This window comes from Hirundo rustica, chromosome 2 (assembly GCF_015227805.2).
Source record: "Hirundo rustica isolate bHirRus1 chromosome 2, bHirRus1.pri.v3, whole genome shotgun sequence".
Classification (NCBI taxonomy): Eukaryota; Metazoa; Chordata; class Aves; order Passeriformes; family Hirundinidae; genus Hirundo; species Hirundo rustica.
The window spans coordinates 31,489,347-31,515,933 of NC_053451.1; the positions used below are offsets into that span (position 1 = coordinate 31,489,347).

Here is a 26,587-nt window from a genome sequence, read left to right on the forward strand (position 1 = left end):
AAAACCCACAGCACGTGAAATAAAATGACCTGCCCCTAGGTTAGCTTTAAATCACCTTTAAATCGCAGACCCTGGCTTAACATAAAAGCAAGAAATTTATCTTCTTAGTTTTATTTTAAAATATTTTCACTACAACTCAATGTTCATCAGTTTCTAAATATTTTTGGGCTCTGGCCTCAATAATAATTTTGCAGCAATCAGCTGCAATTACAGAACATGTGAAAGGCACCTAAATGTCAATTACTTTTGAGCTGCATTCAATGCACCATTTTTCTAGTTTTACAACATAAAAGGAATGCAAAACTCTAGGAGCCTTGCTTTGAATACTTTAAAAAAATGTCCTCTGAAGTCAACAGTATAAGCTGTCACACAGTCCTCCTTCCTCTACAGACTGTGTTACCTTTCAAGGTGGAGGTGCCACCACTGAGCGCTAAAATCAAGACAAACAAGCAAACAACAAAACAAGAGGTAGATACACACACTCAAAATAATATGTCCCCCAAGTTTTAGTATGATTCTCAGCCCACTCCTCATGCTGTTATTTTGTTAACTTTGAAACTCTGTATCTGTGTTAATAGGCATGCTTTCCTGACTTATCACAATACTACCTAGAGAATTTTGCTGAGCTAACAGCTAATTTAAAATATTCTGGGATGTATTTGCTACATACATTTTCCTTTATAATGCATACTTACAACTCTCCTTCATTTGCAGTTTTGTTGCCCATTGGCAATATCTTATATTGACAGCAGTATTTCCCCTTAGGCTGAATTAGCCATCTCTACACCTAGATCTTTTTAAAAAGAACTCCTGTCCTTGTTTCTATGCAAATGAGATTAATTGCCCATGCTATTAAAAAAAAAAAAATAAAGAATTAGGAATTCTACTTTATTTATACTACAGTGACCAATAAAAATTAATCTATTTTTCTAGCCAACTTCCTGCTATTTAATCAGTTTAAGGTTTATGATGGTACTTTCCTTCTGAACTGATGACCACTCTGTACACTGACTCACCTCGAGTGATGCACCCCTTCATGTTCTGCCAGGCAGGGCTGTCAGCGATGGACAGAAAGCAAAGCCCCCCCCCAACAAGTCCTAACTTAAAATCAACAGCAAGAACACAGACCACTGCTAACATCAGTTTGCATTAACATGCTGGGCTGTAGACTGCAAAAGCTAAAAACGTTCTCCATGAATTTTTTCCTCACCTGATTCCTCCTGCCACAAAGAATAATGTCAAAGAAAGGGCCGGGCTTGAGAGTTACTATCTGGGTCATGTCACGTCAAGTTGCCCTGGAACACCAAGACAACCACCTTAATCAGTGACCTCCTTAAAAGATTGCATCTATTTGTAAGCCTATGTCAAACATGAGCCATCTATTTTTGCTTCAGAAGAACTATTCACGCTTTCAAAAGAAAACAGCAGAATATTCCTCTCTGGAGAATAACTACTATAACTATTAGAACTATGAAATTACAATTTCATAATATTTATCAAAACTAGATGTAAAAGCCCCTTGCTTTTGGTTTCCTAAATCTTTGCTAAAGTGTTTAAAACATGCTAGTCACTCTGGTTTCCATTTCTTTACTCAAATACACACGTTATGTTTTTTTTTTTACCAGCTGTACTTCTAAATTTTTTCAGAAAGCCAAGCTAATATCTAATCCAGGCAACTGAGTATGCTTCCACATTATTAACCATGTTTTACATAATTTCCTAATAGGTCAGTTTTACCATATTTCATAATTATTGCCAAAAAGGCAACAGAATCAAGATATCACAAATTAGCCTAATAATGACACCTTATGCAAAGAGGTTATTTAAGTTCTCAGTAACATACTTATTTTAATCATTGCATTGTGGCTGATGATTTTAGCCATCCATGTCTCCTAGATTTTTCTTAGTTTCATGTAAGACACTTTTCTGTCCACATGTTCTGAAAATTCCCCTTGGACTTTTTAGCTTCCTTCTTTCTACTGCTAGCGATGAATACATTCTCCTCCTGGACTTCAGCAGGGTTGGATTTCCACCTTTCAAACAATTTCTACCCAGCATACGAACTGACCCTTGGCCCTTAGGCTTATCCTCACCATCCTACTCCCATTAATCCAACCTGCATTTCAGAAACATCTACTAGCTTTGTGAACATGCTCCATCATCTAGGACACAGTATTTTTATTCCTTGACTTATGACTATTCCTTCTGTCTCCCTTTATTATGGTTAGGTCTTCCAAAAGCTCCCTTGTTATCATATCAGATTTTCTTATTTGATCATTCATACACAGTGCTAACGTTATTTAGGAGGTCAGCTAATGCTGAAATTTTGTCTAAGCTTAAATATACATTTCAAGGTATAATTTTCCAATTAATGGAGGTGTCTTTTGCAAAGCAGGACATTCACACAGCCACTTTATGCCAGCTTAAACTGGTTCCCTCCCAACTTCCACCTCCAGGTAATACTGGGAGGGGGGGTTAAGTGTTCCTTTTTGTTGCTGCTGCATCCCACCACACACCTCTCCACCTTGGATGCTTTATTGCAATATATTGTTGATAAGTACAAGAACACCACACTTCAGGCTCTGGTATCAAACTGAGATTTCCACACTTTATCATTCGCTAATTAATACAGCTTTTGTGAACCATTGCTGTTTGTTCTCAGGAGGAAACCATTATAATCCTGGTAGTCATTAATACTAAAAGGCAATAAATGTGCCTTGGCACTGGTGCTCCTAGATAGCTGTAGATGAGTTGGAAAATAGACAGGGCACTACCAGAGGGACACTGAGGAGAGTAGGAAATAAAGCGTTTACTTACACACAAACCTAAACCAGCTTTATTCAGCATACTACTGGTTCAGGACAACTGAACAAACAAACAAAAAAAACCAAAACCAAAACAACAACAAAAAAAAACCAAACAAAAACCCAACCAAACAAACAGAAAAATAGGCAGAGATTCATGCTCATAAGCACCATTTTCCTGGAGAAGAGGATTTTCAAGATTAGGTTAGGTAAGGTACAATTCGCTTCCCACCCATTCTTCAAATATCAACCAAGCCTATAAGTTCAAGGGTATAAGCTGCATTTTTCTCCAAAGTACTAGAAGACCTAAATGACCATAATGGAAGGAAACCAAATACTAAAACAGAGCTGCTGAAACACGGGAATTTTGAAAAATAGGCCTTTTCTCACTTAGAGAAATTGTTTTCTCCAGACCACTAGACATCAACATGGTCAGAATTTCTACAGTAGTTCTGAGAAATTCTCTGCTACTTGAGCTTTAAGACCTTTGTTTAGCTCTTGGGGAATATATGAAAGACTGACAAATGCTAGAGGCTACTAATACCTGTTAATGCTAAAATGTTTGTCAAGTTTTACAGATGAGTTGAAGCAAAGTTCATTGATTCAGGGAAAAAATGGAAGAGGAGAAAGAGTATTGAAACAGGGTGGAAAGATCAACTTAGTGTTATAAACAGCCACAAACCTTGCTATTCCACAACTGGAACATTATGCTCTTACTGCAAGGCTTTGAGGCAGCAGTGAGCGCACAGCTACAGCATTCTTCATCAGGTTATCCATTAATCATCTTCCCATCATCTGCCCCTTCCTGACAGTTCAGCAGCTCCTGTCCTCTGCTTCACCTCACACAAAGGAATTCTTTCTGTCATTCTGATCAGGAATAGTCAGCATAGATTCATTAAATCATGCTTGACCAACCCAATTGGCTTCTGCAATGAAACAACTACCTGGATGATGAGGGGAGAGCAGTGGATATTGTGAATCCTTTAGCAAGGATTCTGACACAGTCTCTCACAACGTTCTCATAGACAAACTCAGGAAGTGTGGACTGGAAGAGTAGACAGTGAGGTGGAAGAGCAGATCCCAAAGGGCCATAATCAGCAGCACAGGGTCTAGTTGGATGCCTGTCACTAGCAGTGTCCCCCAGGGTTCTATACTGAGCCCAGTATTGCATAACTTCTCCATCAATTATTCGGATGAATGGGCAGATGCCTCTGCAGCAAGTTCACTGGTGACACAAAGCTGGGAGGAGAAGACAACACCCCAGAGTGCTGTGCAGCCCTTCAGAAGGGCATTGACACATTGGAGAGATGGGCAGAGAGGAACTTCTGAAATTCTACAAGGGCAAATGCAGGGTGCTGCACCTGGGAAAGAAAAAAAACTCAGAATAAACTCACAGAGCAGCACAGGCTGGGGGCTGACCTGCTGGATAGCAGCTCTGCTCCTTCAGAGAAGAACCCAGGGATCCTGGGGGACAACAAGCTATCCATGAGCCAGCAGTGGCCCTGTTGCTAAAAAGGCCAGTGGTGTCCTGGGATACCTTGGGGAAAGCACTGCCAGCAGGTTGAGGGAGGCCCCTCCACTCAGCCCTGCTGAGGCCACACCTGCAGTGCTGTCTGCAGTTCTGGGCTCCTCAGTACAAGAGAGACATGGAGCTCCTGGAGCAGGTTCAGTGGAGGGCTAGGAAGATGATTAAGGGACTGGAGCATCTCTCTTAGGAAGACAGGCTGAGGCCTGTTCAGCCTCGAGAAGGAAGGGCTGAGAGGGGATCTAATCCATGCATGTAAGTACCTGAAGGGAGGGTGCCAAGATGATGGATCTAGGTTCCCCTCAGTGGTGCCAAGCACTAGAATACAAAGCAATGGACAGAAAATGACACACAGGAAGTTCCACCTGGTTACAGGAAAGAACTTCTTTACTGTATGGATGACCACACGCTAGAACAGGCTGCCCAGAGAGGCTGTGGAGTCTTCCCACTGGAGATATTCAAGAACTGTCTGGATGCAATCCTGTGCAATGGGCTCTAGGATGACCCTGATGAGCACAGAAGTCAGACCAGATGACTCACTGGTCATTCACTGGTCTTCGCTTCCAATCTGACCTGTTCTGTGAATCTATAATCTAAATGTCAGCTTTGGGATGAGCTCAGAAGTGTACATATCAAGCAGTGGGCACTAATAATTGTACATGTCTATCAGCTAACTGTTTTTACACTAGACAACACAGCTTGAAGCAATCCCAAACAAGAGAAAGGTTGTTCATGGTAAGTGCTGAAAACTCAGGAAGACCCTGAGCTACAAAGATGAATGCAGGGAGTATGTTCTGAGAAACTCTTAGAGCTTCTGAAGATCTCTGAAGTTGGCCAAGGCAAAGTACTGATGGATTGCTGGATAAAACATAGCTTCCACCTTATATGCAATAATGGGGTCACACAACTCACTTTGATGTTTACAAAGTTCTCCAATACAAATGTACCACAGTACAGCACTGCCGTGGAGCTTCTTTAACTGAACACCATCTCACACAGGCCACAAGAATTTCCACCTACATTTCTGGTTCTTATACACTTGTCCTGAAATAAGCCTTAAGACTCTGACTTGGAAGTAATATCAGAAGCTTTTTCTCCAGTTCTGTACCATCCAAACTGCACTGGAATTCAATAAAGCCATCCACTGAAAGCATACCACACTTCCTTGATGGAGCACATGCTCCAACAGAATCTGTAAAATCCCTAGGAAGGCTGAGCTTTGTGAGGGGGCCTCAGATGCTCTGTAGCTCAACTGTGCCTGCAGAGTAATGTCCCAAGTTCCCTTTTTCCATTCCATATGGCATTCTGCCATCTCTTTCAGATGGGCAGTGTTACTGGAAAGAGACTGAACTGCTTCTCTCACCAGAAGCGCCCTGTCTTCCTGGCTTCTATGCTGGAGCATGAGACGTGGAGTCTACCTAAAACTGCACTAACAGCATAAATATGGAAGCACACTAGGATGAGCTGACATGCCAGCTCAACACACATAAAGATGTGTAGTCTCCCCATGGAAAAACTAACAAATAGGAATAACTATGAGATAATTATTTCAAAGGTAAACTTCACTTCTTAGGTGAACATCTGAAAAGCATGTGTAGATGTGGCACACTGACCTTAACATCAGATCAATCTACACTCACTGAAGTGTAGACCAGATGAGTTTATTCTGCATTAGAGTCTTATTTGCCATGAAGCCAGTGCAGGAATGATCCCCTGCTACTTACTTTCTCCAGATTTAACCCTGTTATGCTGTTTGAGGATATCAGCTCCAATCCACTGGAGTCTACTTTCAACAAATGATTCAATTTGGTGTTTAGAAACATGAGTATAGAGCCTCCATCAGAGTAAAAAAAATGAAACAAGCAGAGAAGAAATACACCAAGTTCTGAAGTTCACTAACCATGCTTTTATTCTCCAGCAGTTAGTTGCTAAGTTAAAAATGCAGCATTTTACTAACAGGTGGTGGATTAATGGCTTTGACATAAATGTTTTGGTTCAGTCCCTAGATGCAGAAGGACGGCACTATTATATACTCACATTCCACAAACACAGTCAGGTCAGCCTGCATTAAGGTGATAACTACTTGACTGACTCAGAACAGCAGTTAAAATTTCTGATTCACCAGGGAAAGGGTGCAAAAAGACATGAACACTCAGGCCTGCAGAGAAGATGAAAAGCATTACCTCCTGATACAGCTTTAGGGCAGAAGAAAGTTTCAAATATCGGTATAGCCACACAATGTGTTAATGAAGAAGGTGCAGCAATATATAACGTGAGACTAACTCGACCCACCCTGCATTATAGACATTACCAATATTATAAGTCAGAACTTGGCCATTCACATAAGAGGACACCACTTTAATTAATCCTTCTTCATTGAAACCAGGTAACAAATTTTATGTACAATATCAATTACTAAATTTAAAGTGAAGCAATGTTTGACAGTACTTCCATATCACATTTATCAGCTACTTTTAATACTAACCAACCTACCGTGGATATTACGAGTACTGCAATGTATCATAACTTTACCTAAGAGTCACATCAAACTTTGTAACTTCTGATCAACAGTACACAAACATGCTTGTTATCAAACATTAAATACAAGAAAAATCAATCACATGAACAGAACACCATTTCACTACCCTTTTCATTGGGAACACAGCTGATCTTGAGCTTGAAAGCTCCTTGCCATTAGATAGTGTTGCCTTTGCTTGTTATATTAGCTACAAAATCTCTCCCATACATACAAATCTTTCAAGATTCAACAACAGTCGAAGTCAACATTAATTGTTAACTTCTTCAGAGAATGAGAACCCTTGAGCTTAATGTTGCATTGCTTCATTGCTTTACAGAGGTATTGGAAGGACAATAAAAAACTACAAACATAACCTACTGAAAATAAACTATTTCAAGATCCAAATTAATTGGAAAAAAATGTTTTAGGTTTCTAGAAGATTCAGGGAAAATACAGCATCTTATAAAATATAGCTTACTACTTTGAAGCATGGTAGCTCCAAAGACTTTTTTTTTTTTTTTCAATGTAGTAACAGGTATTCTCCACAAATGGTTTGCAGAGATTTCCCATAAGCTGCCTGCCATTAACCTAAGCACTCATTATAAAGACAGAAGAGGGGAGAAAAGATCCAGAAAAATGAACCTCCTACCAGATATTTGCACCTCACTGTGGCTTGCTTTACATCATTTTAACCTTGATCAACGCATGCAGAGTGGTTTTATTACAACGCCCCAAACAAACATAACACATTCATGCTGGAATTAAGCAACAGTCTTCCAGGCTAGGTCAGTTTGTCAGGGTGACTGTCAAGACTCAAAGGTGATAAAGAAGTTTGAGCTGCAGTGAGAGCATGGAAGAGTGCTTCAGATTGGAAACACACACAAAATTCACTTGCTATTTTCAAGACCGCCTTGAGCATGATCTTTACCAACAGGATTTTGATGCAATTTTACAGAAAGAACACACAAAGCATGTGTATTTGTGACCATTTCAATGAAGAACAAATCAAATGCCACACTACTAAGAAAAGCCTGCAAAAATCGATGAGCTAATGCAGCCTAGCGCACTTTGGAAGACGCCATTCACCTTCGGGAGAGGTTCTCCCATTCACACACCAGGGAACCTGCCAAACCAGCGAGTGTTTTGCGTAATCATGTGTAAAATTAGATTTCTGTTGTGCAAGCTAACATTCTACTAATATTTTCATTCACAAGAGACCAAGTGCTTAATTAACATTTATACTGATTCTCAAGCTATTTACCAACACAAAGGAGGTAGTGACTTGATAGCATGGTTCCTTAAACACAGCCCCAAATACAAATATAGTTTTTGCTCCCCTCTGCCACATTTTTTACTATTTAAATTTGCAACTTCTCTTCTACTGGAAGTAATAAATACCTCCAAAAAAAAAAAAAAAAACACCCAAAAAAACCCCACCAAAAACACCAAAACCCACAGCTAAAAAAATCCCACTACAGCATTCATTTGTAAGAACAAGGAGAACAAGTATTACTTTCCTGTTATAATTTGTTCCAGTTTGTGGTTCTGTCATTGGAAGCAAGCAGAGGCAAAGGAGAAGCAGTACCACAGCATAATGCAGAATGAGCTTTATGATCACCTTAGTTTTGCATCCAAAAGTACAGCAATATGGTTGTAATGACAGCTCTCAGCCACAAGAAGTTCCAGCTAAAATCATACATTGGGTTCCTGCGGTGGACTTGGAGTTAATACTCTTCATAGCAGCTACTGGGCTTTGGTTTGGATTTGTACTCAAAACAAGTGTTGACAATCCTAGAAAGGTTTGGGTTGGAAGGGACCTCAGGATCATCCAATTTCAACCTCCTGTCATCAGCAGGGACACCTCCCACTAGACCAGTTTGCTCAGAGCTCCATCCAACCCGGCCTCAAACGCTTCCAGGGAATGGAGCAGCCACAGCTTCTCTGGGCAACCTTTTCCTGTGAATACCAAGTTGCTTTTGTTAGTGCTGAGCAGCGCTCACACAGAGCCAAGGCCTTTGCTACTCCTCACTGACCCCACCGGAGAGGGGGCTGGAGGTGCACAAGGAGTTGGGAGGGGACGCAGGAAGGACAGCTGACCCCAAATGACCCAAGGGATGTCCAGACCATGGGGTGTCATGATCAGCATGTAAAGCTGGGGCAAGAAGAAAGAAGACTACAACACTGCTAACCATGGCGTTTGTCTTCCCACGTTTGTCTTACACGTGATAGAGCCCTGCTGTCCTGGAGATGGCTGAACACCTGCCTGCACATGACAAGTGGTGAACAAATTCTTCATTTCGCTTTCCCTAATAAACTGCCTGTCCCAGCCCACTGGTTTGCTCACTTTCATCCTTCCTGCTCTCCCCCATCCCACCAGGGGACAGTGAGTGAGTGGCTGCATGGGGCAGAGCTGCCAGCTGGGGTTAAACCACAGCAGTTGCTTTATAATAAACCCTATGAGAAACAATTTACTTTCAGAGGCACATCAACTAGCAAATTCTGTGAGTTAACACTGACACCATTTTGACAGACACTCAACTTTACTCCTTCCGAAGACATTCAAGATTGTCAAAACTGCAACCCAAGTCACAACATGGTACTTAAAGCAAGAATAAGCACCCATAAAGGCAAGATAATTATTCTTCATAAAATAAAATCTTCCCCAGATAACTACAGGTCATATAACTTTTTTTGAATGGCTGCAAATTTTAAATGAGCCACCCGCCAGAAAAATCAAGCTATTTTATCACAGAGCTTTTGTAAGTAGCAGACAATTTCCAGATCTACCTGTTTATCCCACTATTCAACAGTAATGGATGAAATCAACACCATATACTTGATTGGGAAAATGAGAATGTGTTTTATATTACCCACTAAATCCCAACAATCCTGTGTACAGTTGGCTAAAGCTTCTAACATGCTACTAATACAGGTTAATTTGATATCTCAATTAGTCAGACTACTATCAAAAACTATTCCTACCTGAGCACTGCTGTCCCTACTATTTGTCTTGAAATTCTCAGTTAAGGAGAGGTGGTAGAGTGAAGTTCAAGTGCTGTCTATGTGATAACAAAAAACTAAAACCCCCCTAAGAAATAACTGACAGCCTCCTAGCTGTCAGCATCTGCTCAGCATCTCTTCCCGTACGGAAATGTTACACCTTGCTTCCTTAATAATGAGCAGGCACTTTGTTCTAATTGTTAACAGGAAAGAAAATATGACTGTTATACAAATACTGAACAACATCCAAACTTGAGCTCCTTGTTCTCCTTGGAGCTCCTAATATAAAGGAAGTAAATTCTGCTGGCATTTCCCAAGAGTAACTCTTCAGACAAGACAATATAGGCCATGCTTAAAAAAAAAAAAAAAACACAAAAAACCCCCAAACAACAACAACAACCCCCCGCCCCAAAAAACCCAAAAAACCAGCATTTTTAAACCGCTGAGCATCAAAACTATTTTAAAGATAATTAAGGAAATCCTCACGCTACTGATTCCCTTCTTTGATTAATATGAAGATTAACATGAAGAGGAGTAACAAATAGGTGCTATGCCACAGTTGAGGTTTAAAACTTGTTCCAGTTTCTAAAATTTCAGGAGAAAAAACCCAACACTTTGAGGTTCTGTAGCTATTGCCTTAGCCTTTATTATGTCACTGCAAACACACTGTCAAGCAATTCTGGTATCAAAAGTGAAACTAACTGTACATTACAAGCTGAAATCAAAATCCTTTTGCATTCCAAGGAAAACTACATAGAGTTGTAAATAACAGATGGTCAGAAATAAAAGAACCCCTTCAGTTTTCCATCAGTGTTTAGCAACTTAATGACTTGTACCCTTAAAAGCACCACCTTGAGGGCTACTTGAAGTAAAAATCATGTAGAGAAATATAGTCACTGCAGCCATTTTCCCAAAAATGTAAAAGACACAGTGTACCACAGACCAAGCCCAATGAGCTTGTTTTACCAAAGGAACAGATATCCAAGACACCCATCAATTATCAGACAAAACATCAAGAATTATCCAAGTTTGTTTTTCACACCTCCACACTTCCGTTCCTAGAAATGAGAATTATCTCTACAATTACATCAGCTGCACCAGGCACAAGCAAAGAACCCCAGTAATTCAGACATTACATTTTCAGAAGGTACATCTGCTCCCATTTGGGAGGGCTGTTCTAAAGCAGGGAGAATAACCTGTCCCTTGCCAAACAGGAAGGGCAATACAAATAGAAGTTTAAAAATTCGACAGGTATAAAATTAACCCATAAAGCCAACTCCATAACACAAGCCACCTGAAATCTTTTTAGAAAAGAGTCATGCAGTAAACACCGCCTTGTTGACAACCCCCATCATGCACTTAAAAGTCATCAGAAATTGTGGTGTTTGGGTTTTTTTTTTAATAAAATGCGTATTTTTAAAACACAGGCCATTATCTCACCCTTTCAGTTTAATTTATTCTGCAGTTCACACAACTAAATTACTATTACATATCCACTCACTTCATGACACACAGTAAAAGCACTAGTTTTCTCTGCAGACACCACTTTAAAATTACTGTTTTCACTAAAAATTCAAACTTTTAAAGATGTTAGTGACTTTCATTAACAAGTTTTGCGGCAGTTTAACAAAACAACATTTTTTCTAAACCATTTCTCAAAACCAAGACAGTCCTTTATATAGCAAAAGGGGTACAGGAGTGGTGGGGAATTGAATCCAAAAATACGTTTTCCACAAAGCTAACCCTGTTTTAAGAATTTTGTGAATTTCAGCTGTCTCTTTCAAGCTGACAGGCAACACGAGGAGAAAAACACATTGATCACGTTTCATTCTGTTTCAGCGGTGGCTGTAGGGAATTCACAGACAGGACACCTGCGCTTAGCAAAACACAACTTCCTTTATACGAGGAAACACCGCCACGCCGATTTTATCACACTCCCCCCCCCCTTCCCCGCCCCAGACAGGGTGGGCTTGCTGGGGAAGGAAGCGAGAGCGAGCGCGTTTTGGGGAGAAAGCAGGGGCTGTCGGAGCGAAAGCAGCCCTGAGCCGGGCTTCTCCAGCAGCAGGAAGTTTCCAAGGGGCCTTGCCGAGCATGCGCCATGAGCCGCACGGGCTCCCTATGTGGCAAGAGTGCAGAGGCAACAACCACACGAATAACAGAGACAAGAGATCAAGAGCAACAAGCTCCCTCCCCTCCGTATTCCTGCGGCCGCCTCCACACGGCTCTCCTTCCCCAGGCCGCTCTCTCGGCCCGGGCCCTCCCGCATCCATCGCGGGCAGCCAGGATTGGAGAGTCTAGCAACCAAACCTGCTACTGGAGAGGGAGGAGAGGGGAGCAGAGCAGCTCGGAGGCAAACAGCAGAGTGCACAACCTATCCCTCCACCTCGCACGTCTCAGGTGGCGGCGGGGGAGCGGCAGCGAGCAGCCACAGCTTGTCCCCCCCCGCAACTGGAAGAGGGAATGGGGGAGGAGGAGGGGGGAGAAAAGAGGGATGGAGGTGGCACACAATGGCTGTCTGTGTTTGTGGGGAGGAGACGGCCCACGACAACAGCCGTGGGGGGGCTCAGGGCTTCTCCGTGACCCCCATTCCTCATCCCAGATACACCGAGGTGAAGGGGGTGGGGGGGAGGTCACTGGGCATCGGGACATTCCCGTGTGTTTGTAGATGCGTGTGTGTCCCCTTCTTGTTCCGGGGGAGAGGTAAAAACCGACAGAGATATGGGGGGCAAGGGGGCAGAGGCTGTGAAGAGCCCCCCAAGCTGTGGGAAAGGGAGGAGGTGGAAGAGAGACCGGCTACCAGCGCCAAGCTGAACGAAAATAGTTATTTCGTCTTATCCCTGTTTTCTGCAAGGAGTTCCACCCGCACACAGCTCGGGAACGAACCCAGGGGAAAGGGGGGGGGGGGGGGGGGGGGGGGGGGGGGGGGAGCGGGGGGGACCGAGGGGGGTCACAGTCAGAGGCGGCACTGAGAGGAAGAAGAGGGGAGGGGGAAGTCCTCCTTCCCGTGCCCGCCGCGGGGCCAAGCAGCTCTCCCCCAACACACACACACACACACACACACAAATAACTGCTCCCCCCGAAAAAAGCAGGGAGAGAGGGCTCCCCTCCCCCCGGGAATCCCAGGCCCCTCCTCTCCTTCGGCGCGCTCCACCCCCGGGGCCGGGAGGAGGCGGGGGGGGGACAGCCCCGGTCCCCCCTCCGCCCCCCGGGCCCCCCTCGGCCGGCCGCCCAGAGCGGGCGGGCAAGAGAGGTGTCGGAGTCGCTCACCCTGGTCTCCGGGCTCCTGCGGCGGTTGCAGTACGCGCTCCAGCTCGGGGAAGGGCAGCTCGGGCAGGTCCAGCAGGGCCCCGTAGCGCTCGAGGAAGGAGCAGACAACGGCGAAGTTGGGCCAGGAGCCCGGGCAGCGTGGGCCCGCCGGGGCAGGGGGCGGCGGGGATGGGGCCGGAGGAGCCGCCGCCGCCGCCGCCATCTTGGACCTGGGGATGGAGAAGGAGCTGGGGAGGGGGAGGGAGGAGGGGGCGCTGCCGGGCCGGGCCGCCACTATCCCACAATGCACCGGGGGGACGATGAAGGCAGGGGAGGGCAGGGGGGCGGCGGCCAGAGCGGCTCGAGCCGGCTCCCCTCCGCCGCGCGCGGCGCGGGGGAATGAAAACAAGGCGGGGCAGGGGCGGGGATGGACCCGCCGATCGACCAATCGAAACGAGCGGAGGGCGGAGCCGGCAGGGAGCGCTGCCCAATGAGAGCGCGGCAGCGCAGCGGCCCCGCCCCCTCTCCGCGGGGCCGGGCGGAGGCGGAGCCCGGCGGGGCGGTGGGGTCGCGCGCGCGGGGCGGTGAGTGCGGCGCGTGACGGAGCCTCGGCTGAGGGGAGCGGGCGGGAGGGCGCGGCCGGCGCCGCTGGCAGTCCCGGTCCTTGTGCCCCGTCACGCCAGGCCGTGTTTCGGGGGGTCCTGAACTGCACCTTCCCTTCCTAACTCCCTCCCTCCACCCCCCCGCGGTGCTTCTCAGGGTTCTCCGTTCTTGGCTCCTTGCTTCTCTCCGCTGCATTCACAAAGTGCTGTTCCCCCTCTTCTCTCACTATGGGATCCCCGTGACCTCCCCGGTTAACCGCCGTCACAAGGCTCCCCAGCGAAACGGAATTGCCGAATTCCCAAAGTGTATTTTCCTCCTTCGTGAACTTGACACCTTCCCCCTCCCTACGCTGTTGATCTAAACTTCTCCCGTCCTTTCTATTTGTGTTGCTGCTGTCAGTTTTTAATCCTGACCTTTGGCTTCTGTATCCCCGGGAATGGGAAGTCGCCCGTCTCCTGACCCTGCTCCCAGGCAGCGCTGGAGAAACACGTTGTCTTCCGACGCCCTATAGGAATTTGTTCTGCCTAAAACTTCGCGTACACCGATTTACTCTTCCCCTTGTATCCCCTTCAGTCTCAGATTGCCCCTTGGATTTTTTTCCTTCTGCAGCGTCTCAATAAAATATTATCTGGTGCACCGTTCTTGTTCACCTCTTTTATTCCATTTGATGCTGGTTACCTCCACGGAGGAAAGGTGTGCTGACAGTCTTAAAGTCCACCAGCTTTCCCAACTGCAATTCAATCTCAGCTTTCTTCCTCTTCCTTCTCAGCTACTTTTGTCTTCTGCCATCCTTGTTCACCACTTCATTTCTCTCCTTCAGTACAGTCTCCTGGCATAAACGTGCATTTTGCTTCCTTTTAAGTTCTTCCCTTACTTCTGATGTTTTTAAACTCTCAGAACTTTGCTTGTAGAGTCCTCAGCCATTTCTGCTCCTCGTCTCTTTGTGTTTGGACTACTGCAGTTTGCAGAAATTGCTATTTTAGGTTGTACTTGCAAGTAAGCAAATCTTAATTTAAGGTCTCTTTTGATCCTAAGGGCTACTGTATATTTTGATACCTTACATTTCTCACAGTGAATAATTTAAAAAAGAATTTGTTTGAGAAGTGTTTTTCTGTTCCTCAGTGATTGGACCACGCTCTGTATCAAAGGATGACCAAAGTTCCTGTCAATAAGTTCATTCTTATTCTAAGAAACTCTTATTTATTCAAGTGGCCTACCTTTACTGATAATCTCTGGCAGTATTATGGGAAATAGTTTTAGATGAAAATTTTTATTTGTGCCTTGTAAGTTTCTTGCTTAATTTCTGCTAGTTACTTATTTTTATGCTGTTTGGAAAAGATAGGGTGGAATCCTTGCTCTCCCATTTGCAGTTTGTGCTTGTTTGATTGCACAGCTCCAGCCTTGTGATACTGTTTGGATTGGGGAAGGTGATATTCCTGATAATTTTATTGTTCATTCCCCTCCGTCTAACCTCCAGGTTTAATTCTACCACTTCATCTGAAAAGTATCACAGGCAAAAATTGTTTTCATCCTTCAGAGCCAGGTTCTGGGTGCTTTATTCAGCCTTTACTCTTTGATTTCTTTCTGTTGGGACTACTGCTGGTTATTTCTTCAGCTAGAATCTGCCTTCAGGCAGACCTTTGGAAAAAAAATCCTACAAATCTTTGTTTGAATCCATTGCATTGTGGATGTGTGATGAGAAAATCTAGAATATATGAATCCAAGCAGGTTTTAGTCCCCTCTAGCTGCTTGCCTCACTTCCTGTTTGACAGGACACATGTGCCACTAACTTCACACAGGAGTGAGAACGAAAAGGATTGCCCCACTACGCTGTGTGAGAAGCACCTCTGGCAAACTCAGTCCTGTGCTGAATCCAAAGTTATGTGTTTTTTTCCTTCATGCAATGTTTTAGGCAGGATACTGAGATCTGCTTCTGGCAATCCAAGGAGAGCACGTCCTGTCTGGCAGTGCTGCATCTTTTGTAGCACGTGCAAGACAGGAAGGGGAGGCTTCCAGGAGGACTTGGAAGTATGGTCATCCAAAGATTTATTTTTTGCAAGGGCACTGCCTTTAATCTGTGCTGCCAGGGTTCATATAATGAACTTAAACTATTCAATTCCTGGTGAATTAAAAAATAAAGGATGAGAATCTGTGTATCTGGAAGGATCTGCCACAGAGATTTTCTAGATTAGGCAGAGGTGGACCTCTTTTTACAGGAGAAACATTGTGTTTTCTTCACAATGTGGATTTCAGACCATGTGAATTGGAAGGGCAGAGAGGTGACTCAGCCCTGGAGACGTGTCAGTGGACTGCCATGCTAGTCCAAAGCATTTCCAGGGTATCATCACCCTGTGATTCCTCTCTTTCCATTCACTGCCAGAATCATGCAGCAATCAGACAGCAGTACCTGAGGGACTGTGAGGAGGGGAAAGCTTCCATGGGGAGCTGACACGGTGCCTTGTGAGGCTGAGTCCCTGCCCTGCTGGTGCCCAGCAGAGATTGTGGAAGCAGATCCCAACATCACTCCAGCAGTTGGGCTACAGCGGCACTGATAAGGCTCTGTCAAGTTCTAGGCAACAGGCATCAAAGGAAGATGTGTGCCAGTGGTTGGCTGCCAAAAGAAAAAGGGAGAAAATAAGCAGAGACTTAGAAAACATGACTGAAGAGACGTTTATGAAATAAATAAAAATACTAAGTGAAATCCTCAAGAAAACAAAACAAAACAAAAAAAAAAGGTGAAAAAGACAAAGATTAAGCTGTTCTACTTGTTCCTAACAGAAAGGATTAGAAATAATGGATTTAAGTTGAAACAATGAAGATTGAGGTCAAACAATTAGACAAGTTCTTATTTGTATTTATAATTATCTTGGGAGACTTGGTCTCTGTCAGCATTGTCTGGGGAAAGGCTCAACCCCTTTACATCCCTGAAAATCTTGTTTTCTATAGCAATTTAACAGTGACACTGTTTGATTCTTGGCTTTACTGTTGGGTTTATTTGGCATTTCCTTTTAACCTCATTTAATTGTAAAAGAAGAAAGTGGACAAAGAAATAGTGCAGATTTCTGATATTTTAGGAAATTATTATCATCGTCGTTGTTCATTTTAGGGAGAAGATTAAAACCCTGATGTGAGAGGATATTCTGGGATCTGATTCCTGTTGATAGTTTTAAAAGTTGAACGTCCAATACTTGAACAGATTTAGCACGTAAAATGATTTGTCCAAAATCCTGCACAAAATCCCCAAGAGGACTGGTAATTCAACAAATCTGCTGATCCTCAGTTCAAATCTGTTGTCACAAAACCACGTGGATAAAGTCTGTAATAGCATTTCCTTCCTAGCTCCTTGGGGTGAGGACAGAATTTTCCATTTTTATTAACGTGCTGCATATGTTGGCCTGATGTTAAGTATTAAATATCCTTTTTCCAGACTTCGGTTCAACTTTGTGATGTCTTCCCCTGAAATTGCTTCCCTTTCTTGGGGTCAGATGAAGGTGAAAGGCTGCTCTACAACATATAAGGACTGTAAAGTATGGCCGGGAGGAAGCCGGACGTGGGATTGGCGAGAAACCGGGACTAATGTAAGTTTGCTGTTTACTATCCTGCATTTAAAACAGGACTCTCAGAACAGTCCAGAGAACAGTGTTCAAGTTCCAGCCAGAGATTCAGTGAGCTGCCTTTTTCTTTCATCTAGCTGTTAGATTTTCCTGGGACGAACTGGGTGTATGTTTTGGAGGTGACTTTGTGGAGGGATCAGGGGTCTGCAGTCCCACAGTGTCCTACAGGCAAAAGGATATAGCAACTGTTGCCATGAGTTCTGACAGCCACCCCAACCAAACAACTCCCACACACCTTAGAGCTCTCAAATAATATTCCTCATCTGCTTAAGTGTGCAATTGTCATAAGATGCCAGTAACAACTTCTCTTCAGACTGTCTAAACAAAAGTTATCTTGAGTGAGATAGGAAAAGAAATTATGAAAAGTAAAAAAAAAAATTATATATATAAAAAAAGTAGACAGTAATTGACCTTGCATGTTTGGAAGACAACATTGCAGGTGGTTTAGTTTATATCGTTTTCCTTGGGGTCCCTTGTACATATTTCAGAGGAAAAATATGCAGATACAGTGTCTCATGCACTATTTTCTCTGTGAAAAGCTCACTGTCTGGCTAATCACACAGTGACTTCTCTTGGAAGCCATATACTAAGTGCTTGCCCTCGTAATTTTTAAAGTTTATCTGTGAATTCAGTCAGAATCGGATGAAAGTACGTGGAGCAGTATTGATGTTTCAGATTTAGAAGCAGTACAGCATATATTGCATTAGAAACTTGATGTTGATAATTATCCCCATATTAGGACTTGCACTGGGATAGATAATTGGCTAGGAAAAAAAAGTTTCACTTTCGAAGCAAAAGCTAAAGCACAAAATAACAATGTACTGACCAGGACCAGCACCTGCAGCTGTATCCACACGAAGGATGCAGCTCTCTTGGATTCATATTGACACAACTGAAATGAAGAGCATTTGGGTCTGCAACTTCACCTGTAATCTTTGGGAGAACAGAACTTTTTTAACCTATCAGAGTTCTGTTTATGCAGAATATATAATACCCAGAGAAAGGTGCTGCTGTCATGCAAAGATAGCTGCACCCTCCAGAGAAAAAGGTAGCTGTGCTTGTAACCTTTTAAATTTTTTTTTATTTATGGCCTGGTTATAAAACAAAAAGTTTTCACTGGCTGTTCAAAGGGCTGGGTTTTGTGGTGAGAGCTGTTGTCTCCTTGTTTGATAATACTGGTTTTGTGCTTTATATGCACATGGCTGGAGAAGCAGAAAAGGTAATGATAGCTGAAAAATTCTCAACTAGTTCCCAGCTCAATCACATTTTTACGTTTATTCCAACCACTGCAAAACTTTGGTTTCAAATTATAGGCACTTACTAACATTTAGGAGGCTGTGCTTTCTTTTGAAAGTTTCTAACAAGGAATATCTTCTTGTCACAAGTGAAACATTTAAATCAATACGTCTTTAGAGGGCTTGAAAAACAAGTCAATGTTAAATTAAAATTGGAGAAGAAAAAGAATAGTTGGGTTCTCTGGAGAGGCATCCTTTTTATTTAATCAATGAGTAAAAAATACCTATCTAAAGTCTTATGTAAGTCAATGTAAAGCTCCTGCTTTTGGTCAGTTCTGTCCTTGCAGCTGAAGAGTGAGCTGATTTTCTTTTAAAATAAATAGCAAACAACTAATATTAAGAATAGAACAAAGTTTTTTCTAGACTGCATCTCCAATGTTGAGAACAACTGTCAACAATTTAATTTTATCCACACTGGAAACAGTAGGATTCAACAGCTGCATTTTCTGCCCATTTTTTTTTAATGATGGACTACAGTTTGCCTACTTTCTTTGAGCATGTTTTTCCTGGAGGTAGCTGGAACTGAAGTGTGGAAAACAAGCTATGCAAGCCATGTCCTACACTCTAGCTGGAAATAAATTGTTTCTTTTCCTCCTCTGCTGTCACACTGCTGTCTATTGGAGCATCCTTTCATCAGGAAAATTGTATAACTGGCCCTGCAAGGTTCTGTAACTGAGCACTAACAGTTCTTGTGGCCTTAACCCTTGGGGATGAATGGCACCCTCTCTCTCTGGCTGGCTGCATTTCAGTACCATCTGCTAATGGCAGAAGAAAAGAAGTAGATACTGCTGAAATGAAGGCCAGAGAACAGAACGGGCAAGAAAATCTGCAGTCAAATCAACAATGATACAGTTATTTCATCAAGTTACATGTTTCCTTTAGTAACACTAGTTTCTTGCTAGCATCAAAGTGTCTTGTGTAACCAAAGAAAATCCTTTTGTTCCATGGCTTTAACATCTCAGGGGTGCGTCTCACGTGACAGCAAACCTTCCCCGGAATTCTCATTATTGTAATTGCAGTAAAACACACCAATTCTTGTTGTCTAAGTTTTGAGTCTACTTAAAAAACCCCAAAGGAAAAGCATTGCCTATTCTGTCATAAACAAGTACTTGGAGTGATTTGGTCTGAGAAAGCTCTGTCTATTCAAGTGCCTTCTGCTTTCCAAGTGTGGATATGGAATGTAAATGGACTAAGGGGAGCACAGCCTTAGGTCCTGGCAGCCCAAAGGGCCAGACATGTCCTGGAGTGTGTCAAGCAGAGCACAGCTGAGGGAGGTGCTTGTACCACTCTGCTCTGCACTGGAGCAGCCCCACCTCGAGCTCTGCATGCAGTTTTGGGCACCTCAGCGTAAGGAGGACATCAGACTGTTAGACTGTGTTCCAAGGAGTGGGATGAAGATGCTGAAAGGCCTCGAGGGCAAGGCTTATGAGGAGCAGCTGAGGTTATTTGGTTTGTTCATCTTGGAGAAGAGGAGGCTGAGGGGTGACCTCATCAAAGTCTACACTTTCCAGAGGCAGGGCAGTGCAGGGAAGGTGCTGATCTCCTCTCTGGTGACCTGCAGTAGGACCCATGGAAATGCAGTCAAACTGCAAGGGGACGTTCAGAGGGGGTGTTAGGAAAAGGCTTTTCACCCAGAGGGTGCTTGGGCTCTGGAACAGGCTCTCCAGGGAAGTGGTCACAGGGCAAGCTTGCCAGAGTTCCAGGAGCATCTGGATGATGCTCTTAAGTCATGCTCTAGCTTAAGATAGTCCTGTGAATGATTCTCATGGATTCCTTCCAGCTTGAGGTGTTTTATGATTCTGTGAACTTGGAGAATCATAAAGGTGAATCACCTCTGTTACTGAAATTTCAGACATCAGCCAAGCTAAAGACTTTCCTGTGGAATAAGTTTTACTCACTCACTGAAAGTGGCACTCTACCATGGCAGACTTTTTTTTCATCTGCAACTTTAGGAGCTCATGTGTTTGATTCAGCTTGAAAAGTCTTACTTGCTCCATTCTCCATGAGTCCACCACGGCATTACCTACTTCAAGTGAGAAACTCAGACCTCTAGAAAACTTCAGAACTTCAGAATTCTACTTAAAAAAAAAAAAAAAGGCGGGGGGGAGGGAAACAAATAATATCTATGTTTTAAAAATAAAAAAGCACACCAAAGAGGGTCAAAATTATAGCCACAGGATGTCCTTACTCTTGACCACAAGGAGATACATAGAAACTGAATCTAGGAGGAGAATTAGTGTAATATAATAATGTTTTATATTAACATTATAGGTGTGTTTATGCATTCATATGTTTAAAGCATAATACCAGTAAATGGGTGTACTCTTTAAAACCTCTGTTACTGTACTGTGAAAGTTCCTTCTTTCTTTGAGGAGTTTGGTTTCAAACATTCTTTTCTCAAAAGAAAGAATGCTGCAGAAATGGAAGTTGTTAACTGAAATGAAGCTAGCCAATACAGTTCAGTCCTCTTTGGTAGGATTTGCAAAGTAAACAAGAAAATTATTTAATAGTTTTAATTATCTGAGGAGCTCTTTGTATTTAAAGTGAGTAAACTTTGGCTCGCAACGATCTTTCTTACAAGTAGATTTTGTTATTTTGAAATCAAACAGCTGTATTGTTGCAATTGATTGATTTCACTTTAACTGTTAATATTTATGAAATGCCAGAAGTTAGACATAAATATTTTAGAAATAGGTAACGCATCTTTTTGGTTTTGACTGTTTAATAAGGAATTATAATCTTGCCATCAATCAGTTAATTATCATCCCTCATCTGCATATTAAATACCTTTTTCAGTTTCTAATGTTATCTACTGTGTACAGAAGAGGGTTGTGTTACATTTTGGTTCTGCTAATTTAGCCTGCTGCTCTGTGTTCAGGACACACAAGCACAGCTTTCCTGGCTGATGCTGTCAGTACACAGACTATTGTTTTCCTTCCCTGACACTTAGCATTCTCCAGGAGTGCAGCCAGCTGACCTTGAAGAAGTCGTCAAGAAGGGTGTTAAAACTGTGGTGATTGGTCGTGGCATGAGCGAGGCTTTGCAGGTAGGTCTCTGTTCTGTGACAAGCATAAAGAGAACTGTTTGTTTTCCCTCTCCCTCTGAAGCAGAAGAAGAAAATTAAATCGATGATGCTTCACTGAAGGGGAAAAAACTGAGGATCAGTGTGAATGAGCTCCTGTCAGGGGTCCCTCAGGTCCTGGAAGAAACATCATTTGAGCTCCCCTGTATTAGTGTCAATGTCAAGAAGTAAACAGGTTTATGTTCTGCTACAGGAGCAACTGAAACAAGGAGAATTTTTCAGAATGTCATTAGGCCCCTCCTCTTATAATAGGTTATAACTGGCTCTCTAGCCTGCTGTAAATACTTTGGTAATTAGGCATTCTTGTCACAAGTGTTGCCAGGGTGTCATTTCAGCAGATAAACTAGCTACAGAAAGATCAGAAGTGTTGAGCTTTACTTGGTGAGAAGCAAGTCTTTAGCTTTCTGGTGGGATGAACACCTTATTTAGATTAAATTCTTTTAGTTCCAATTCTGTTTATATTTGTAAGAGAGGACTGCATCTTAAAGTGTGCTAAGGAGATAGAGGAAGTGTGTTTATAAAAGTAGCTTTTTTGAAGATAAAAAAATTTAAATAAATCTTAGAACTATCTGAGCATTATCATTTTGGCTATCGGCAGTTACTTAAGTCATGTTCAACAAATGGCATCAGTACCTGGTTTTCTACAAGTCTTACCGTTTAAGGGGAAAAAAACCTGGTACTTGCTTTTGTGACTTCCTTTTCTCTTCCGAGGTTCCAGCATCCACTGTGGACTATCTGAAGAAGAACGGGGTTGACGTGCTGGTGCTGCAAACGGAGAAGGCTGTGGCGGAGTACAATGCCCTGGCTGCTCAGGGTGTCAGAGTGGGCGGGGTCTTCCATTCCACCTGCTGAATTCCACCAGCTCGTTCCGCCTTCCCGGCCCGCAGCCAAATCACGGGCACACCTCTGCTGAATCAAAGCGCACTCAGCAGAGCGTGAACTTACGTGCCGAGGCGTTTGTGCGCTGCCCATCTAAAATGCGAAGACAGTTTATTGGTTCAGGATTTTAACAAAATCGAGGGCTCACAAAAGGCGGAGTTGTTAATGTAATTAAATTGTTCAGCTACAGAATCGTTTCCATGTATTGTTGAGATTGACCTAATTTTCCTCTGAAGGCTGTCCGTAGTTTTGTTAGTTAACTTTTCACCTGTTGACTAAATCAGGAGATTACGTTTTGAATACTTTTATTAGAAAATTGCCCTAAATTACATTACTGGCTACTGGAATGCAGCCATAAAATAGCTGATAAGCACAATTAAATGGTAGACACAAAGTGGTGGTAAAGAAGCGCTTTACCATCACTGGACAAATAAGTTAAAAATAAATTAAAAAGTAAACCCAGAACGTACAACTTTACCTCCTGCAGGTGGCTTCAGTCAGGGTATTTGCCAATTTATGAATATCACATAATAGAGCACTTTTAAATTTTTCATTGAGCCTGAAAAAGGGGGAAAAATGTCTACAGGATATAAGCATAAAACCTGGCCTTAAAGAATTTTCTTATTAATTGCCAGTTGTGAGGATTGGGTTGTCTAATCCGTATCGATTCAGAAGTTCCTACATGCTTAAAATCATCAGAAAGGTGTGTTACAAAACTAGAGTTTGCAACATAAAACATTGTTCTTTAGGAAATCAGTCTGAATTGTTGCTAGCAAGGCACTGCTGGCAAGCTGGGGATGCATGTGAGACTTGTTACTGGTCATCATTATCTGATGATCTAAATGTTATGCCAACAAACATTATTTCACTGAAGACTTAAACAGTTCTCTTGACTGCTCTTCTTGGTGGGCTTCTATCAGTATTGCCAGTTACAAGTTACCTGCTGTAGATTTTTTTTGCCACCAGGCTCGCCATTTCTTGTTCTGTGCGAATTAATTTTGTGTGTAGTAATGAAAGTACCAGGATGAAGCTGTAAAAGCCCTGAGGCACTTGGAGCTATCCAAGCAGTAGTGGAGAGGCTCAGATTGATAGAAGAGCACAATAACTTTGCCAAGATGCACAAAATACTGTGTTCTTCTTCTGCTATTTGCTCTAGTAATCATTTAAAACCTTTTATCTGATAAAATACAAAGTGGTATAAAAGCAAAGGGAAAGTGAGTACTTGAAAGTTTTATCTTGCAGTCTCCTAATTACAGCAATGCTTTCTGTTATTGTAGCTACATTTGAGGCAGAATCTTACATAACCCAGCAGGAAGTGCCTTTCCAGCTGCATCTGTGTTGTCTGACGCAGCAGCTGGCATAATGCTCATTGTAGCTGCTGTGACATTTTTCTGCATAACTTGCCTGGTGTGAAGGAGAAGGTGAACTACTGACCCAGAAGACTGTGGTCACCCCAAGGGAATGCCACCAGAACGAGTTCCTAGCAGCCCGCAGAGTGTGGAGACTTTTTGCACTAAATGTTATCTGATAGCAATAACAGATAACAGAGTGGTTTGACTCTCTCAATTGTGGTCATGTATTTGTGTTATTTTATGAGCTTCTGAGCCTTAAGGCAGCCTCAAATGGGAAAAGGCTTTGTAATGCTTTGGCTGAGAAGACACTGCAGTAGTTAAAAAAAAAGATGGAACCATGCACATTACACTGCTAGGAGAAGTTGAGCAAACATCTTATCTTTCTCCTCCAGGTCTGGCTTTTAATTTTTTTTTTTTTTTTTTTTTTTTGTAACACATTTTCATGTTAATGGGGCACATTAATGGTGATGCCACATTCACCAAAACTGCCTAGCTCGGGTCCTACATTTGAGACAAATGCTGTTGGCTCCTCACACTGCTGCTGCCACACAATCTGTCCTCCCAAAAGGCACGTGGGGAGCAGAGCCCATTTTGCATTGCCAGGTGACTGAGGTGTACCCTACCCAGCTTTGTGCTGCAGCCTCTTAATTCTTCCCTTCACTTGGCAACTGGTAGGATGCAGAAGATTCCACTTTCAAACCAGGGAGCTGCAGTGTGCAAAGAAATGGATTTCTTTTTTTAAAGGTAAACTGCTAAGTTTCACCACCAGCCGTACAAAATTTGGGTGTCAACAAGGAGATTGTCTGCTGCAAGTCTTCTCCATCCACATCTTCTCTTGCTGCTCCTGTCACAGCTTCCTGAGTCAGCACTGTCAGTTCCCACAACAGCATCTGTTCCACTTGGGCTGCTCCAGTCACTGAAAGCCCGACTTCCTTCTTGGTGCCTGAAATTGCTTTGCTAGATGGTGGAAGCAGCTGGGATTGATTCATCAAAAAAATTCCAGCAGAGCTCAAACTGGTATCTTTGTTAAATTGCTGCTTTCAGCTAGAGCCATAAATAATTTGTTAAAATTACGGGCTCATAGCCCAAATCATGGGAGTGCACTTTTATAGGGCAGGATTTCTCACATACACCACTGCTCTGCCTCCCACCAGGAAAACGATCCCCCAGTAGGCAGTGAACTCCCACCCTGATGCTGAAATTAAAGCTGAGCTGCGGCTGGGCTGGGAGCCAGGAAGATTCCACCCCAGCTGCTCTGCCGCCGAGTGGGTCAGTCCCCAGCCTTTATCTTTGTGAAGCAGCATGTCTGAGCTGGCAGCCAGGAGAAACAGGCCATAAAAGGCTCACAGACACCAAACACAACATGACCAGCATTTTTAAGGGACATTGAGCGGCATTTGTGCAAAGCCTGGCATCCACAAGCTTTAAAACTTTATATTTTGAAGTCCCACTGATACCGCATTAGCAAACTGTAAAGTAAAAAGACAGCCTTTTCTGCATTCCCAGTGCCTGTTACTAAGAATAAAATGGAAGATGCCAGTGAAATGAGATGAAAAGAAGTGTACAACTTAGACACACAAGATAGGATTCCAGAGGAAAATCCATCTCTGTGAGCTTGAATCCAAGATGATGACCAGTACAGCATGGTGAAGAGCACAAGTCTGATGAGGAGCAGCCTGGGGGGAGCTGGGGATGTTTAGCCTGAAGAAAAGGAGGCTCAGGAGGGACCTTATCACTCTACACCTGCCTGAAAGGAGACTGTAGCCAGTGGGGTGTCAGTAACAAGCAACAGGACAAGGGGAAACAGCCTCAAGTTGCACCAGAGGCACTTCAGATTGGATATTAGGAAAGAATCTCTTTCCCAAAAGTGTTGCCAGGCTTTGGAACAGGTTACCCAGGGAAGTGATGGAGTCATCATCCCTGGCAGTGTTCAAAAGGCATGTGGATATGGCACCTGGGGCCATGGCTTAGTGTGGGTGGGGTAGTGCTGGGTTTATGGTTGAACTTCATGATTTTAGAGGTCTTTTCCAACCTAAATGATTCAGGAATGTCATGCAGTTCTCCATTTTTTCATCTTCCCCAGAACTTGCTTTGTACTTTTTGTAGTGAGTGTTCCTGCCCATTTATGGTTTTTTTGTCCTTTTTAAAATAAGACAGGTGAAAACCACACCAGTCTCATAAGCTTCAACATTGTTCATTATGAGCTCTTGACTCAGTAACTGAATTACTTACTTCCAATAATGAATTTCAGTGGACTTCAGCAATCTGGGTATGAATTTCCCACTAGAAGTATTCAAAGCTGGGTTTCCCCCCACACACAGATGCCTTACGTAAATTAAATCCAGAAAGTTAATGGTAAATAGGACAACACATCTTCAAACCACTAAGCTACCCCTCTTTCACATGAGGTCAGCATTCTTCTTGCTCTGCCAGATTCTTTTCCCTCTTGCTTCCATCTAACTAGGAGATCCAATGCAGAAGTGAGGGGTGTTTGAACATTGTTGGTTCTTAGCAGATTATTTGCCCTTCCTTCGGAGACTGTTCAGTCCCCCTGTGGCTGCAGCTGTACTGGCACACTGTTCCTACACTTGGAACAATCTGAGAGAACAGAAACTCCCCATACTTTGGTGACGGTCATCTGAAGTCCTCTGTTCCCCCTTCAACAGAGA

At 43.1% G+C, this 26,587-nt stretch overlaps 2 protein-coding genes across 2 annotated transcripts in view; one reads left to right on the forward strand and one right to left on the reverse strand.

Moving 5' to 3' along the window:
• The window catches only part of RSF1 (remodeling and spacing factor 1), a 65,649-nt gene extending 52,318 nt beyond the window's left edge, over positions 1 to 13,331 (reverse strand). The window contains exon 1 of the mRNA XM_040054836.2: positions 13,115 to 13,331. Within this exon, the coding sequence (XP_039910770.1) occupies positions 13,115 to 13,316 (202 nt within the window). The 5' untranslated portion in view covers positions 13,317 to 13,331. The remainder of the gene's footprint in view (positions 1 to 13,114) is intronic.
• A 285-nt stretch (positions 13,332 to 13,616) lies between these two features.
• On the forward strand, positions 13,617 to 24,138 carry AAMDC (adipogenesis associated Mth938 domain containing). Its single transcript, XM_040055129.2, has 4 exons — positions 13,617 to 13,677; positions 17,124 to 17,274; positions 21,556 to 21,651; positions 22,399 to 24,138. The coding sequence occupies exons 2-4, from the start codon at positions 17,143 to 17,145 to the stop codon at positions 22,537 to 22,539; spliced, it is 369 nt and encodes a 122-aa protein (XP_039911063.1). The 5' UTR covers positions 13,617 to 13,677; positions 17,124 to 17,142; the 3' UTR covers positions 22,540 to 24,138.
• Positions 24,139 to 26,587: the final 2,449 nt, after the last annotated feature.

Excerpts from the sequence above, each read along its gene's own strand:
- AAMDC (XM_040055129.2), top strand. The coding sequence starts at position 17,143 with ATGTCTTCCCCTGAAATTGCTTCCCTTTCTTGGGGTCAGATGAAGGTG. Across the intron at positions 17,275-21,555 it reads GGCGAGAAACCGGGACTAAT|CATTCTCCAGGAGTGCAGCC; the intron begins GTAAGTTTGCTG and ends CCTGACACTTAG. Across the intron at positions 21,652-22,398 it reads GCATGAGCGAGGCTTTGCAG|GTTCCAGCATCCACTGTGGA; the intron begins GTAGGTCTCTGT and ends TTCTCTTCCGAG.